The sequence below is a fragment of the Bos indicus x Bos taurus genome, chromosome 2 (assembly GCF_003369695.1).
Source record: "Bos indicus x Bos taurus breed Angus x Brahman F1 hybrid chromosome 2, Bos_hybrid_MaternalHap_v2.0, whole genome shotgun sequence".
Lineage (NCBI taxonomy): Eukaryota > Metazoa > Chordata > Mammalia > Artiodactyla > Bovidae > Bos > Bos indicus x Bos taurus.
Window position 1 is genome coordinate 67,282,888 of NC_040077.1, and position 15,922 is coordinate 67,298,809.

Genomic DNA, 15,922 nt, shown 5'->3' on the forward strand with positions numbered 1-15,922 from the left:
TATGCAGGTCAGGAAGCCACAGTTAGAGCTGGACATGGAACAACAGACTGGTTCCAAATAGGAAAAAGAGTATGTCAAGGATCTATATTGTCACCCTGGTTATTTAACTTCTATGCAGAGTACATCATGAGAAACGCTGGACTGGAAGAAGCACAAGCTGAAATCAAGATTGCTGGGAGAAATATCAACAACCTCAGATATGCAGATGACACCACCCTTATGGCAGAAAGTGAAAAGGAACTAAAGAGCCTCTTGATGAAAGTGAAAGTGGAGAGTGAAAAAGTTGGCTTAAAGCTCAACATTCAGAAAACTAATATCATGGCATCTGGTCCCATCACTTCATGGCAAATAGATGGGGAAACAGTGGAAACAGTGGCTGACTTTATGTTTTTTGGCTCCAAAATCACTATGGATGGTGATTGCAGCCATGAAAGTAAAAGACGCTTACTCCTTGGAAGGAAAGTTATGACCAACCTAGATAGCATATTCAAAAGCAGAGACATTACTTTGACAACAAAGGTCCATCTAGTCAAGGCTATGGTTTTTCCAGTGGTCATGTATGAATGTGAGAGTTGGACTGTGAAGAAAGCTAAGCTCCAAAGAATTGATGCTTTTGAACTGTGGTGTTGGAGAAGACTCTTGAGAGTCCCTTGGACTGCAAGGAGATCCACCCAGTCCATCCTAAGGAGATCAGTCCTGGGTGTTCATTGGAAGGACTGATGCTGAAGCTGAAACTCCAATACTTTGGCCACCTAATGTGAAGAGCTGACTCACTGGAAAAGACTCTGATGCTGGGAAATATTGACGGCTAGGAGGAAAAGGTGATGATGAGGATGAGATGGTTTGATGGCATCCCTGACTCAATGGACATGGGTTTGGGTGGACTCCAAGAGTTGGTGATGGAAAGGGAGGCCTGGCGTGCTGTGGTTCATGGGGTCACAAAGAGTCAGACACGACTGAATGACTGAACTGAATTGAAAAATAAATTAAATTGAGAAATATTAAAAAGAATATTGTAGTAGAGGGAAAAATTCATTAAGATCCTTCATTGGGATGGATGCCATATTATTCTGCTCTACAGAAATTATAAACTGATGAATATTAGTTCTCTCAAAGTATCACCAAAATAACCTTATGTACATGAAGAAGTAGAGATGAGTTTGTTGCTTACTTGGTAAAGATCACTTTCTTGCCCACTTGAAAGTGGGCAGCATATTCTCCAAACAGAGTGGCAAAGGAGAGGTGTTTTTTATGAGGTTTTGGGGGGATGTGGTTTTACAGGTCTTTCAATAAGTAGTATTGATTAGGACTGGTTGAAGTTTTGTGTTGGAAATGTTGGGGACTAGTGAATTTTAGAAGGTGAGGTCTTGGGAGAAGATCTTGAATAGTAAGCAGTCATTTGGTTGAGTTATGTATTGTTCTGAGAAAGAAATGTTTACTTTAGTGAGCATTAGTTGAGTAATCTATTTTTCAAATAAATGGGTTTTCAGAAAGTTCCTGAAAAAAATAAAATGATGAGGGTATTTGCAACCCCATCTTCCTGGCAATAATGTTATGAAATATTAAAGCCATATTAATGCAGACACTTGAAGAGTAAATTCATGTTAATATACACTGTGGAATATGTGTGTATGCAGTTTCACTTTTGAAAGGAACAAGAGATAGAGTGTTTCTGGAATTTGTAAAGTAACTGAAAACCCAAAATAAACACATTGATATTGAATAAAAATAGATAGTAGAAATATTTGAAAGAAATTATATGATTAAATATTAAATGATTCATGTAGAAGTGCAGAAAAGAGACATACAGAGTAAAGACGTTAGAAGTGCTGAGAATCTAACAATGCTTTGGGAAAGATGAAAATTCTGGACAGGACTTGGTCTTTGAATACTGGATATCATAAGCAAAATAGAGTGGGAGTGAAAAAAGACTTCTGGACAACTCTCAACAATAGATGATTAGGGCTTTTTTTAAAAATAGAGATCAGGAGATAATAAATAGGGAAATATATGCTGAAGCCACTCAGTGAGTAACCTGAGTGCAGTGACTGTTTTCCAAGCATATGAGAGAATTCCAAGTGTTCTTTAGGATGTTATACTATGTTATGGGAATAAACTACAGGCATAAAGAACACTGAAAAAACTAAAGCAATCCTCCAAATGAGAGGTCATAAGGCATAATATTAATATAGGAGTAGAAGAGAAAGAGAAGATGTAATGAACTTATATGTGTATATACATATGCATACATACATAGATACATAAATATATATATGTCTGCTATGTTTTATGTATCTGCAAGACATGTATGTCATCTAGCATAGAAATGGAAATATAAAGCCAACATACAGGAGAGGTCAGGGCTCAAAAGTTTAAAAAATCAATTTTGGAGGTTTTGAGGTTTCCCAAATAGCTCAGTGGTCAAGAATCTGCCTGTCAATTCAGGGGCTGTAGGAGATATGATCCCTGGGTCCAGAAAATCCCCTGGAGGAGGAAACGGCAACCCACTCCAGTAGTCTTGCCTGGGAAATCTCATGCACAGAGGAGCCTGGCCTGCTATGGGATTACAAAGAATGGGATATGACTTAGTGGCTGAGCGAGAAGTAGAAATGACCACTCAGAGAATAGCAATTGGGAAAAAAAGAGCTCAGAGTTGAGCTTTGCAGGGTGTCTTTGTTTAGACAACAACTGTTTGAGTAGAATGTGTAGACTTTTTTTTTTTTTAATTTTTAAACTTTACATAATTGTATTAGTTTTGCCAAATATCAAAATGAATCCACCACAGGTATACATGTGTTCCCCATCCTGAACCCTCCTCCCTCCTCCCTCCCCATACCATCCCTCTGGGTCGTCCCAGTGCACTAGCCCCAAGCGTCCAGTATCGTGCATTGAACCTGGACTGGCATCTCGTGTCATACATGATATTTTACATGTTTCAATGCCATTCTCCCAAATCTTCCCACCCTCTCCCTCTCCCACAGAGTCCATAAGACTGTTCTATACATCAGTGTCTCTTTTGCTGTCTCGTTCACAGGGTTATTGTTACCATCTTTCTAAATTCCATATATATGTGTTAGTATACTGTATTGGTGTTTTTCCTTCTGGCTTACTTCACTCTGTATAATAGGCTCCAGTTTCATCCACCTCATTAGAACTGATTCTAATGTATTCTTTTTAATGGCTGAGTAATACTCTATTGTGTATATGTACCACTGCTTTCTTATCCATTCATCTGCTGATGGGCATCTAGGTTGCTTCCATGTCCTGGCTATTATAAACAGTGCTGCGATGAACACTGGGGTACATGTGTCTCTTTCCCTTCTGGTTTCCTCAGTGTATATGCCTAGCAGTGGGATTGCTGGATTATAAGGCAGTTCTATTTCCAGTTTTTTAAGGAATCTCCACACTGTTCTCCATAGTGGCTGTACTAGTTTGCATTCCCACCAACAGTGTAAGAGGGTTCCCTTTTCTCCACACCCTCTCCAGCATTTATTATTTGTAGAGTTTTGGATCGCAGCCATTCTGACTGGTGTGAAATGGCACCTCATAGTGGTTTTGATTTGCATTTCTCTGATAATGAGTGATGTTGAGCATCTTTTCATGTGTTTGTTAGCCATCTGTATGTCTTCTTTGGAGAAATGTCTATTTAGTTCTTTGGCCCATTTTTTGATTGGGTCATTTATTTTTCTGGAGTTGAGCTGTAGGAGTTGCTTGTATATTTTTGAGATTAGTTGTTTGTCAGTTGCTTCATTTGCTATTATTTTCTCCCATTCTGAAGGCTGTCTTTTCACCTTGCTAATAGTGTCCTTTGATGTGCAGAAGCCTTTAAGGTTAATTAGGTCCCATTTGTTTATTTTTGCTTTTATTTCCAATATTCTGGGAGGTGGGTCATAGAGGATCCTTCTGTGATGTATGTCAGAGAGTGTTTTGCCTATGTTCTCCTCTAGGAGTTTTATAGTTTCTGGTCCTACATTGAGATCTTTAATCCATTTTGAGTTTATTTTTGTGTATGGTGTTAGAAAGTGTTCTAGTTTCATTCTTTTACAAGTGGTTGACCAGATTTCCCAGCACCACTTGTTAAAGGGATTGTCTTTAATCCATTGTATATTCTTGCCTCCTTTGTCAAAGATAAGGTGTCCATATGTGCGTGGATTTATCTCTGGGCTTTCTATTTTGTTCCATTGATCTATATTTCTGTCTTTGTGCCAGTACCATACTGTCTTGATACCTGTGGCTTTGTAATAGAGCCTGAAGTCAGGTAGGTTGATTCCTCCAGTTCCAAGAAAGGATTCCAGGCCAAGATAATGGTTCAAAGGCAAAAGAGGACTTAAGAATCCTTCTGCTCATTTTAAGTGTCACACAATGCAAAGCTGAGTAAGGTGGGGATAAGCATGGGGGGAAGCACATTGGATTTGGTCATCCCAGGTCAGTTTTGATGTTGGCAGCTTGTTATTTGAGGGGAATGAGGGCTGAAACTGCTTCAGAAAGATACGGAGAATTACATGTATGGTGGGCACACAGGATAAGTCTGAAACCCCTTGTACAGAAGATTTATTGAGGCTTATTTTGAAAGGACAAAAGCCTGGAAAAGAGCAAAGAGCTGAATGATAGTGATTATTATTATTAATTTCTAATATAGAGAAGAAATATATACACCATGAAAAATACAAGTAACTGGCAAGATGTATACCTGTGGCGGATTCATTTTGATATTTGGCAAAACTAATACAATTATGTAAAGTTTAAAAATAAAATAAAATTTAAAAAAAGATATTTAAAATTATGGAACATATTCAATTTGGTTAAAAAACAGCTGTATTTTTTTTTTTTTTTTTTAGCTTTTGAAATAAGAAAGAGCATCTCTTTCTAGAAGTCTGAGGAAAGAGAAGAATGTATATGGAATGATATTTTGAGGTAGACAAAAAGGACAATAAGCCATTTCTGATGGCCTGAATGTTCACAGGTGAATATATGAAGCTGGGGGTCTTTAAAAAGTGAGGAAAATTTCTACAGATATGAGCAGTGTTTTAGGAGAGATGGTTTAGGGCCTATTGTGTTTCAGTTATGATTAATTCAATAGTCTAGATTTACTATTGATATCTTTAAATAATGATTAAATCTTATTTTGATATTTAACATATTCTTCCTGAATTTATTTGAACATTTTCAGTGATTATTATTTCATTATTTTGTTTTACTGTTCTTTTTTTCTAATTTTTTCAATTTGATTGAGTGTGAATTAAAAAAAAAAAGATGCCATAGAATTTTTCTTTGAGATATGTTAAAAAATAGATTTTTAGGGCAAAAATCACATTTGGATTAAAATGTTTCAAGCCATCAATTTGTCAAGATTTTTTTCCACTTTTTGAAAATTCTCTCCACAGATGGATGATGGATGATAGATTTAATTTTGAAACATTAAAAGCAAATTATCATGTTAAAATTAAATGCATAATTATCAATAATAACATTAAAAAATAAGGTGACTTTATATAGATATTCAGGGAAAGTGAATTTCATCAGCTGTCAACACCCAGAATAACCTGTTATGCGAAGCTGAGTTTATTACCTATTTTAGTCAGGGAGGGCAATATTTTGACTGTCTTAGAATGTCCAGAAGGAGGGATTGGTAGGGTAGGATGGGATGGGGGTTATGTATAGGGCTGGAAATCTAGAAGTGAATTGTTAAGACAGCTTTTCCAGTGTGAGGATCTGATTGAAGAGGTGTGCATTTCATGATGTAACGGCCTAGGTAGATTGACACTGAGAGACAAATATCTTGAAGTGACTCTTAGAGAAACAGTTACTAATAAGAATTATGGTTGTTCAGTCACTAAGTTGTGTCCAACTCTGTGGCCCCATGGACTGCAACAGACCAGGCCCCTTTATCTCTCACTATCTCCCAGAGTTTGCCCAAGTTCATGTCCATTGAATCTGTGATGCCATCCAACCATCTCATCCTCTGTTGCTCTCTTCTTTTTCTGCCCTCAATCTTTCCCGGTATCAGGGACTGAATTAACAGTTGATAATTTGCTCAGATTTGGGAGCTTATGGTTCAGATACATTACTTTTAAGAAAGTTTCTGAAACAAAAATTAACTTTTGTACTAATTTACAGTCTTATATTCATGGGCTAAAACTTGCAAGCTCTAAAAGTAAAATCTTGTGGATGTATATCCTGACAGTCTGGGTGAATGCAGAGGCCTCAGTTCTAAATTTCAATAGCAATTTGAGAACTGAACTATAATATGAATTGCATTACTACCTGCTTTGTGTGGACTAGGTATAAACTAAAAGCTTACCTTTACCTGAAAGAACTTAAATTTAGGATATAGTACTATTTTTTCCTTTTGCTACAAATTGTAGAAAAAGGAATTAGAATGACAAGAATTTGGGGGTGGGGCAGATACAAAAAACACATTCATATAGCTCAGGATGAAAAAGCTAGACAGTGATTCTCTCTTGTCATGTCTTTTCATTTAAAAATAAAAGCATGACTGAATTGAATGTGTCTTCAGGATAATTGACTCTTAACTTTCAATGAGCTGAAAAGGAAGAAAGATTATTTAATCAAAGTACTGTATAGACATGTCTAATACAGTGTTTTAAGAATTTTTCAAGTACACTCACCTTGATCTTCTTGTGTTAAAACACTTTACTCATTGATCTAATTCACTCATATTTCATTACTTAATACTAAAGAAAATATGAAGTGACACTTGTAAAATAAATTCCAGAAAGTAATTTATTAATGCTATAATAGGAGTTTCAAAACTAGGAGATTCCACTAGTGATTATAAATCAAATAGTAAAGTAGCATAAATATGACACCCAGAAGATCAGATTTAAAGACCAGAAAAAAATTAAAGAGAATTAATAAAGGCAGATGTTAGATGCTTTTAAAATAATTCATGCAGAAATCTGTTTCAAATGTTAACCTAGAGAGTTACAGTTAAATTTTAAAAAAGAAAGGTTTCTTCTACTAATACAACACTGAAAGTCCACTAGTAAAATTTGCAGGAGTGCAGATTCAAAGGCATTTATAAACACAAATCTCTACAGATGTTTTTCAAGTCTAAATGATTATCCAATTAATTTACTTTAAAAATATTAAGTGTAGTCTTTATCTTCTCAAACAAGCTCCATTTACTTCTATTCTGATTCTAAGGGAAATATTATAAAAATGAATGTTTCTTCCCCCACCCCAATATAATCCATCACCTGCTGAGGGTTTCCTCTTACAACGAGAGACAATAATGACATGTACTACTTTGTCACTTCCATTGAAGAAGAATCACTGTTCATGCTCTCTGAACTTTTCAGTTCAGTTCAGTGCAGTCGCTCAGTCATGCCCGACTCTTTGCGACCCCATGAATTGCAGCACGCCAGGCCTCCCTGTCCATCACCAACTCCCAGAGTTCACTCAGACTCATGTCCATTGAGTCAGTGATGCCATCCAGCCATCTCATCCTCTGTCGTCCCCTTCTCCTCCTGCCCCCAATCCCTCCCAGCATCAGTCTTTTCCAATGAGTCAACTCTTCGCATGAGGTGGCCAAAGTACTGGAGTTTCAGCTTTAGCATCATTCCTTCCAAAGAAATCCCAGGGCTGATCTCCTTCAGAATGGACTGGTTGGATCTCCTTGCAGTCCAAGGGACTCTCAAGAGTCTTCTCCAACACCACAGTTCAAAAGCATCAATTCTTCAGCACTCAGCCTTCTTCACAGTCCAACTCTCACATCCATACATGATTACAGGAAAAACCATAGCCTTGACTAGACGAACCTTTGTTGGCAAAATAATGTCTCTGCTTTTGAATATGCTATCTAGGTTGGACATAACTTTCCTTCCAAGGAGTAAGCGTCTTTTAATTTCATGGCTGCAATCACCATCTGCAGTGATTTTGGAGCCCCAAAAAATAAAGCCTGACACTGTTTCCACTGTTTCCCCATCTATTTGCCATGAAGTGAGTTTATTGAGGTTGGACTATTGATTCAAGTAAGCATTGATTGAGAGCTATAAGACAGGAGACCAGAGTCAGCTGGCAAGACTGAATGAGTAGCACAGGTGACCAGGGTTACTGTTGAGCCTGTGCCCATAACTATGAGATAGAAAGGAAAAGGAAGAGAGGGAAAGAATATAAATATAAAATATTTATGTGTGTAAAACCTGTTATTTTTTTACATCATGAGAAAGGTCAGCAAGTAAAGTTCATAATGAAAAGAACCTAAATTTTTTTGTACGTGATGGAAGAAATTGAGAAGGTGACAGAAGACCTTATTTTAAAGATCTCATAGGTTTATCTTTCAGTACATCTAAGTACAGTTCAGATAGTAACTTGGAAATCTTTGTCTCTTCTTCTTCTGTCTTAAAACACTTTGTCTTTTTCTGTGGCCCATGTCTTTCCATCTTTCCCTTTCTGTATCTTTCCAACGTGTCCCTGTCCCCATTTGATTGAAGTCAAGAAGAATCATCGACCTCTGTGTCATCCCTGACTCTAGTAGGAGAGTCATATTGGGCTCTTGATCTTCTGAATGAAATGCTGAAGAAAAACAAACTTTATTTTTGCTAGTATTAATTGCTTCTCATCATAACTTCTAGGTGTTACTATTTATAAGGTTGCAATAACTAGAGAACAGTCAGAAAACCTTGCTCTGTCAAAATGTCAGGCATTTGCACATATTCTTGACAATCCAACATGTAGTATTTATTTACTGCCAGTATATGGATGATGACCATTGGGTTATATAAGTTATATGTAACTTATATAACTTTACTTACTGTGAATAATAGGTCCAATCCCTCTCAATATTGCCTTTTTTTTTTTCAAGACTGTACATAGGGTTCAATTCATTTCAGTTCAGTTGCTCAGTCGTGTCCAACTCTTTGCGACCCCATGAATTGCAGCACGCCAGGCCTCCCTGTCCATCACCAACTCCCAGAGTTCACTCAGACTCACGTCCATTGAGTCGGTGATGCCATCCAGCCATCTCATCCTCTGTCATCCCCTTCTCCTCCTGCCTCCAATCCCTCCCAGCTTCAAAGTCTTTTCCAATGAATCAACTCTTCACATGAGGTGGCCAAAGTACTGCAGTTTCAGCTTTAGCATCATTCCTTCCAAAGAACACCCAGGGCTGATCTCCTTTAGAATGGACTGGTTGGATCTCCTTGCAGTCCAAGGGACTCTCAAGAGTCTTCTCCAACACCACAGTTCAAAAGCATCAATTCTTTGGTGCTCAGTACATAGGGTTAGTGAAGTACATAGGGTTAGGGAAGTGTAATACCATGGAGAAGTTTAGAACAGTAAAACTGAAAAGGAGGTTATGCTCATGCAAAAAAAAAAAAAAGACAAGACTACTTTTGTTTGGGTATCTTTCCTTTTATCTAATTACATATATATGTATATATTATATATAATTTATATATCTTTTATGTGAATATAGATATCTTTCTTTTCTTAACTTCTGAGTACTCTTCCTGGCAATTTTTCTCAAGTTGATATTTTCAGGTGTAGAGTTCTTAAAATGGTTTAATTTCCTGGTTAATGTGGCTGAATTAAACACAAAATTATATAACATTATCAGTTCTCCAAACTAAATGCAGCTATTTAAATTGAGGACAGCATTCTCTTTAAAGTTGACAAAGTGGATACAATGGTTGGCATTGTACCAGTCTCAGAGATTTTGACCTTTGATCAGACAACCCAGGCAAAATATCAGAGGCATAATTCGAATCCCAAGGGAAAAAGAAGTTGAGTAGAAATTGAGTGGTGGCAGTACTGGATACATGAAAAAATTTGCATGAATGTGGTTCATAATGACAGTCTCAGAAATATGTCTAGTTATGTTTCAGGGGCAGCCTCGTTAAAGTTTAACTACATCACTAATCGGTAACAGCTTCAGAAATGGGAGGTGCTTCTCTTTGTCTCTTCTTTCTAAGCTCAGAATGGGCAGCAGGTTGCCCATATTTTAATTACTTTTCATTTGTTGAGCCAAGAATCTCAGTGACCCTCTCACTAACCCTGTTTTCTTTGCACAATAGGCCATAGGCTAGACAGGCTTCCTGATCACTGAAGAGGATTAATATGACCCAAGTGTAGAGATCTGCTCAGGTTATTAAAGGCTAACAGTCATTGTTCCAATGAGCCTGTTTATTATGCACATTATCTTCTCTATAGCCATTATATTACCTAGTCAATGTGTTTGTCAATTGTTCATATCTTTGTTGTTGCAGATACAGATGTGGTGTATAAAAGCGAGAATGGACATGTCATTAAACTGAATATAGAAACAAATACTACCACATTATTATTGGAAAACACTACTTTTGTAAGTAATGAATAATTAATTACTTTAATCATTTCGGTGTTGTTTAGAATGCTCTCAAAGTATACCTAATGGCCTTTTGTTTTAGCTTCAGTACTTGCAAAACTTTTCAGGTGACGTTCAGTTCAGTTCAGTCGCTCAGTCGTGTCCAACTCTTTGCAACCCTATGAATCGCAGTACGCCAGGCCTCCCTGTCCATCACCAACTCCCGGAGTTCACTCAGACTCATGTCCATCGAGTCAGTGATGCCATCCAGCCATCTCATCCTCTGTCGTCCCCTTCTCCTCCTGCCCCCAATCCCTCCCAGCATCAGAGTCTTTTCCAATGAGTCAACTCTTCGCATGAGGTGGCCAAAGTACTGGAGTTTCAGCTTTATCATCAGTCCTTCCAAAGAAATCCCAGGGCTGATCTCCTTCAGAATGGACTGGTTGGATCTCCTTGTAGTCCAAGGGACTCTCAAGAGTCTTCTCCAACACCACAGTTCAAAAGCATCAGTTCTTCGTTAGGGCTAGTATATTATGTCGAATCAGGAGATCTGTTGATAGGAAATACTCATGTGACCATTTGCTTTGTTTCTTCCCCATTGATCCTTTTTAGTAAATGAATAAATATTTCTTTTTTTTTTATAAATATTTCTAAGAATATTATTTTTTGAATGAATATTTATTCCAGTATTTTCTATGTCAGTTTAAACATAAAAAGGCCAATTTTTTAAAAAAGTTAGTATAACCCAGATCATTATAACTTTTTCTCTCCATTTACTTCTCATTCTTCCTGACTTGCTTTTAATTGTGATTTTGCAAATCAAGTAGAAGACAGGTTTTGTAAAACTGGCCTTTTGTTGAGGTTGCTGTGTTTTACCTTTATAATTTTGCATTCTGTCAATATCATTCCTCTTCTCCTGAATCATTGTTTGGCCTAGCAATGATCAAATAAACAACTGAATGTATTTTGTTCTTATAAATGTATATGAACTTTGGGGTAAATTAAGACCTCTTTGTTTAGATTTGCATGGAAACCCACCCCAGTATTCTTACCTGAGGAATACACATGGACAGAGGAGCCTGGCGAGCTATAATCCATGGGGTTGCAAAGAGTCAGACATAACATGATTGAGTGACTAAGCACACCATCTTAAGGTTATATTTAGCTGTGATTACCTAATGAGTAAGTGATAGTTAATTAACTATTTCAAATGTTCAAAATCTAGCTATCAAACACCACTGAAAAATAGTATACAGTTATTTGCTTACTGTTTTAGATAAAGGTTCAATGTATTTCCTATTAAATGTGTTAATATGGTATAGACATAGTACAAGGCCTCAGAAGACCTTCTGTACAAGTTAAAGAAATAAGCAAATTATCAGATACTTTTTGTATTTATTCCTACTGGTACATTTGCAATAAACATCTGGTCTTCATGTTTATAACAGAGTGGTCAGGTGGAAGAGATGAACTAAAAATTTTGTTGTTTGGTGTTTTTATTTAATAAGAGAGAAGTGGTTGTTGAAATCATGAAGTGATTGCATATGTATATATCTGTTAGACTAAACCAAACAGCTCATGTACTTTAGCAATTAGGCTATTAACTAAATAACAATGACATTTCTGTTTTTAAATGAATCAGTCATTTCACAGATATTAGAAGAACAGGTACTCTGAATGCAATGTGTAATTGTATTAATACTTGTGGAATGCCAAGGAAATATGAAGCATATTTCTCACTTTCTAAAATATGGATTTCCTTGAGGGAGATAATGCTAACATTCCTGAAAAAGCTTAATAAACAGCATGGAACAGTATCTATTATTTATTTTTCCATTTTTAATTAAGTAATATATTTATTTTTTATTTTCGCTGTGCTGGGTCTTTGTTGCCGCTCACAGGCTTTCTCTAGTTGCAGCGAGCAGAGGCTACTCTCTGTTGTAGTGTATGAGCTTCTCACTGTGGTGGCTTCTCTTTTACCAGAGCGTGGGCTCCAGGGCACCGGGCTTTAGTAGCTGCAGTACTCAGGCTCCAGCGCCTGGCCTTAGTTGTTGTGTTGATACTTGAACTTAGTTTCTCTGTGGCCTGTGTAATCTTCCCAAATGTGGGTTCAAATCCGTGTCCCCTGCATTGGCAGGTGAATTCTTAACCACTGGGCCACCAGGAAAGTCTCTATTGTTTCTTATTTTGGTGGTCCTCTGGGATATTAGAGAAGAGGCTAAGGAATCATTGAGAGATGTTTTAATCAGTGGGAAAGAAGGCATCAGTAGGAAATAGGCCAGGGGGTAGAAAGCAGAAATTGGTAATGATGGCAGCTAATGATTTGCTGATTTAAGTCAATGCAAGTTAATTTCAATAAGACTAGTTTGGAGAAGAAACTTAAATGCATTTTGTATTTTGTTTCCTTTATTATAAAGTAATATTTTTGATGAGGATGGGTATAGGCCTTTAGTGGTCAAGCATTTAAGAATAGACTCTTAATACCTGAATATCTGGTGTGTGACTTTCCCATATTGATCATCCCCTTACACAGGTTAATGAGGTTTTCTAGTTAGGCAGGTAGGTAGTTTAATCACTCAATCATGTCCAACTCTTGCAACCCCATGGACTGTAGCCCAGTAGGCTCCTCTGTCCATGGGATTTCCCAGGCAAGAATACTGACGTGGGTTGCCATTTCCTTCTCCAAACGAGGTCTTCTACTGGTTGTTAATTATCCTTTTTTTTTTTTTTTCCCCAGAATTTATTCCTTGCTTTATTAGTCTCTTTGGTGCATCAAAAAAGAAACAAAACAAACAAACATTTTTGGTTATTGTTCCCTTCTGCTGTTGGTACTTCATACCAATCCCATCTCATTGTGGTTTTCTCCATGTGCTGATTAATAACATTTTATCATTATGCTTGTATGTTTAATCTTTTAAAAATCCTTTTGAGGTCTTTTTCTACTCTTCTGTAGTTAGTCATGATTCTTAATTACCACTAAGTAATATTTAACAAATATTCAAATTTACTGATCTTCTAAGATTCATAGGATCCCTAAAGACATTTATCTCACAGCACAGATACTTAAGCAATTTATAAGTCCTGGAGGTGTCAGAATTCAACAGAGGAGGGTGAGGATAAGGATTGGAATGTGGCTTATATTTGCAACTAGTTAACTTAGATCTGCAAACAAAAAATACAAATTACCATGATTCCAGATAAATTCAAAGGTACTCATTTAATCATTTCCTCCTCCTAACTCCAAGATAGCATTATTAAACACAGTTGTGTTTTAAAGTGCATACTAGGCTAAGTTCTAGATATATTTTCTCTCTCAGGCTATTCTCTTGGGAAAAAAATCTATCGGAGCATAAAAATTTTATTCATACTGCAGTTTCATTTTTTTTCATTGAACAATTAGTGATACTTTAATTACAATTATAATTAATTGGATTAGATGTCTATAAAAATCTTTGTAATAAAAGTGTACCAAAGCAATTGAAAAAAAAATTACTTAAAATGTGAAAGCAGAATAGCCTTTTGTTTAATAAGATATATTTTTAAAAAATGTGACTGTCAATTTATTTTAAAAATTAAGATGACACCATACTGTCAGTTCTCTTATATATATTTTAAATATGAATATGATTAGCTGTGTAATCATATACAGCAGACACTATGATTAAAAATAATACTGACCCTGACTGTCAAAATAAAACAAAAGCAAATAATTTTCCTGAAATAGTTGTCTTAAGGCATTCTTTTGTTTTGAAGATAGGTAGATTTGTAATGAAAGAAGAAATTAAAGGGTATATAGCTTTTTGAAAAGGAGTTATGTGAAAGAAATGATTTAGCCCCCAAACTGCTCTTAATCATTTCTAAGTGTTTGGAAATGTTATCTCATAAACCCAGAACTATTTCAAACAAAGCTAATTCACAGTGTCATAATTATGAAAACGTTTCATAAGTATTAGCTGTATTCTTTCTATTGTCAATAATTTGAATATTGCCAGTGGTCTTGGCAGAAAACACCAGTATTCATAAATAGTTCTATCAAATCTTTGTTTGACATTAGAAAGGAATTGAAAGCACGATTCCAAGCCATATGCTTAAACATTATTAAGATTTCTTCTTTTAAAGAGACAGCTTATGTACTAATATTGGAAGAGACATGGAATATCTGTAAGATATCTGTAAGCTTTTAAAAATATGCTATTAAAATAGCCTAAAGCAGAGAGGGGAAATTCATATATTTTAATGATTCCAAGGAATGTGACCTGCATATGTTTTGGTCCAGGCTCAGCCTGCAGCAGCTTGAAGCAGGATTTGGTTTCCTGGCCAGAGATTGAAGTCTGACTGTGGCAGTGAGAGTCCTGAATCCTAGCCACTAGACCAGCAGGGACAATTGACAAGGCCCTGGCCCACTGCTGTGTAGAACTGAATTTTCACATAGAAATGGGAAGCAGTGAAACAAGTAAAGTGCGTATTCGAGGAAAAGAGTATATGTGGATAGACTTAGGGGGAGGCTCAGAGATAGTCACACCTTTGTGGTAGTTTGAATCACTTCAGTTCACTTCAGTTCAGTCACTCCGTCATGTCTGCTCTTTGCGACCCTGTGGGAAGGAGCAAGCCAGGCTTCCCTGTCCATCATCAATTCCCGGAGCTTATTCAAACTCATGTCCATAGAGTCAGTGATGCCATCCAACCATCTCATGCTCTGTTGTCCCCTTTTCCTCCTGCCTTCAATCTTTCCCAACATCAGCATGTTTTCAAATGAGTCAGTTCTTTACATCAGGTGGCCAAAGTATTGGAGTTTCAGCTTCAGCATCAGTCCTTCCAATGAATATTCAAGACTGATTTCCTTTAGGATGGACTGGTTGGATCTCTTTGCGGTCCAAGGGACTCTCAAGAGTCTTCTCCAACACCACAGTTCAAAAGCATCAATTCTTTGGTACTCAGCTTTCTCTATATTCCAACTCTCACATCCATACATGACTACTGGAAAAATCATAGATTTGACTAGATGGATCTTTGTTGGCAAAGTAATGTCTCTCTCTGCTTTTTAATATGCTATCTTGGTTGGTCATAGCTTTTCTTCTAAGGAGCAAGCATCTTTTAATTTCAAGGCTGCAGTTACTATCTGCAGTGATTTTGGAACCCCAAAAAATAAAGTCTGTCTCTGACAGACTTCCATTGTTTCATCTATTTGCCGTGTAGTGATTGAACCGGATGTCATGATCTTAGTTTTCTGAATGTTGAGATTTAAGCCTACCTTTTCACTCTCCTCTTTCACTTTCATCAAGAGGCTCTTTAGTTCTTCACTTTCTGCCATAAGGGTGGTGTCATCTGCATATATGAGGTCACTGATATTTCTCCCAATAATCTTGATTCCAGCTTGTGCTTCATCCAGCCTGGTATTTCTCATGATGTACTCTGCTTATAAATTAAATAAGCAGGGTGACACTACAGAGCCTTGATGTACACCTTTCCCTGTTTGGAACCAGTTTGTTTTTCCATGTCCAGTTCTAACTGTTGCTTCTTGACCTGCCCACAGATTTCTCAGGAGGCAGGTCAGGTGGTCTGGTATTCCCATCTCTTTAAGAATTTTCCACAGTTTGTTGTCATCCAAACAGTCAA

At 36.8% G+C, this 15,922-nt stretch overlaps 1 protein-coding gene across 4 annotated transcripts in view; it reads left to right on the top strand.

Annotated features, from left to right (window-relative positions):
- The window catches only part of DPP10 (dipeptidyl peptidase like 10), a 1,640,795-nt gene that overhangs the window by 1,230,425 nt on the left and 394,448 nt on the right, over positions 1–15,922 (top strand). For all 4 annotated transcript variants that reach the window (XM_027562155.1, XM_027562148.1, XM_027562166.1 and 1 more), the window contains exon 4: positions 10,230–10,324. In XM_027562155.1, coding sequence (XP_027417956.1) covers positions 10,230–10,324 — 95 coding nt within the window. The remainder of the gene's footprint in view (positions 1–10,229; positions 10,325–15,922) is intronic.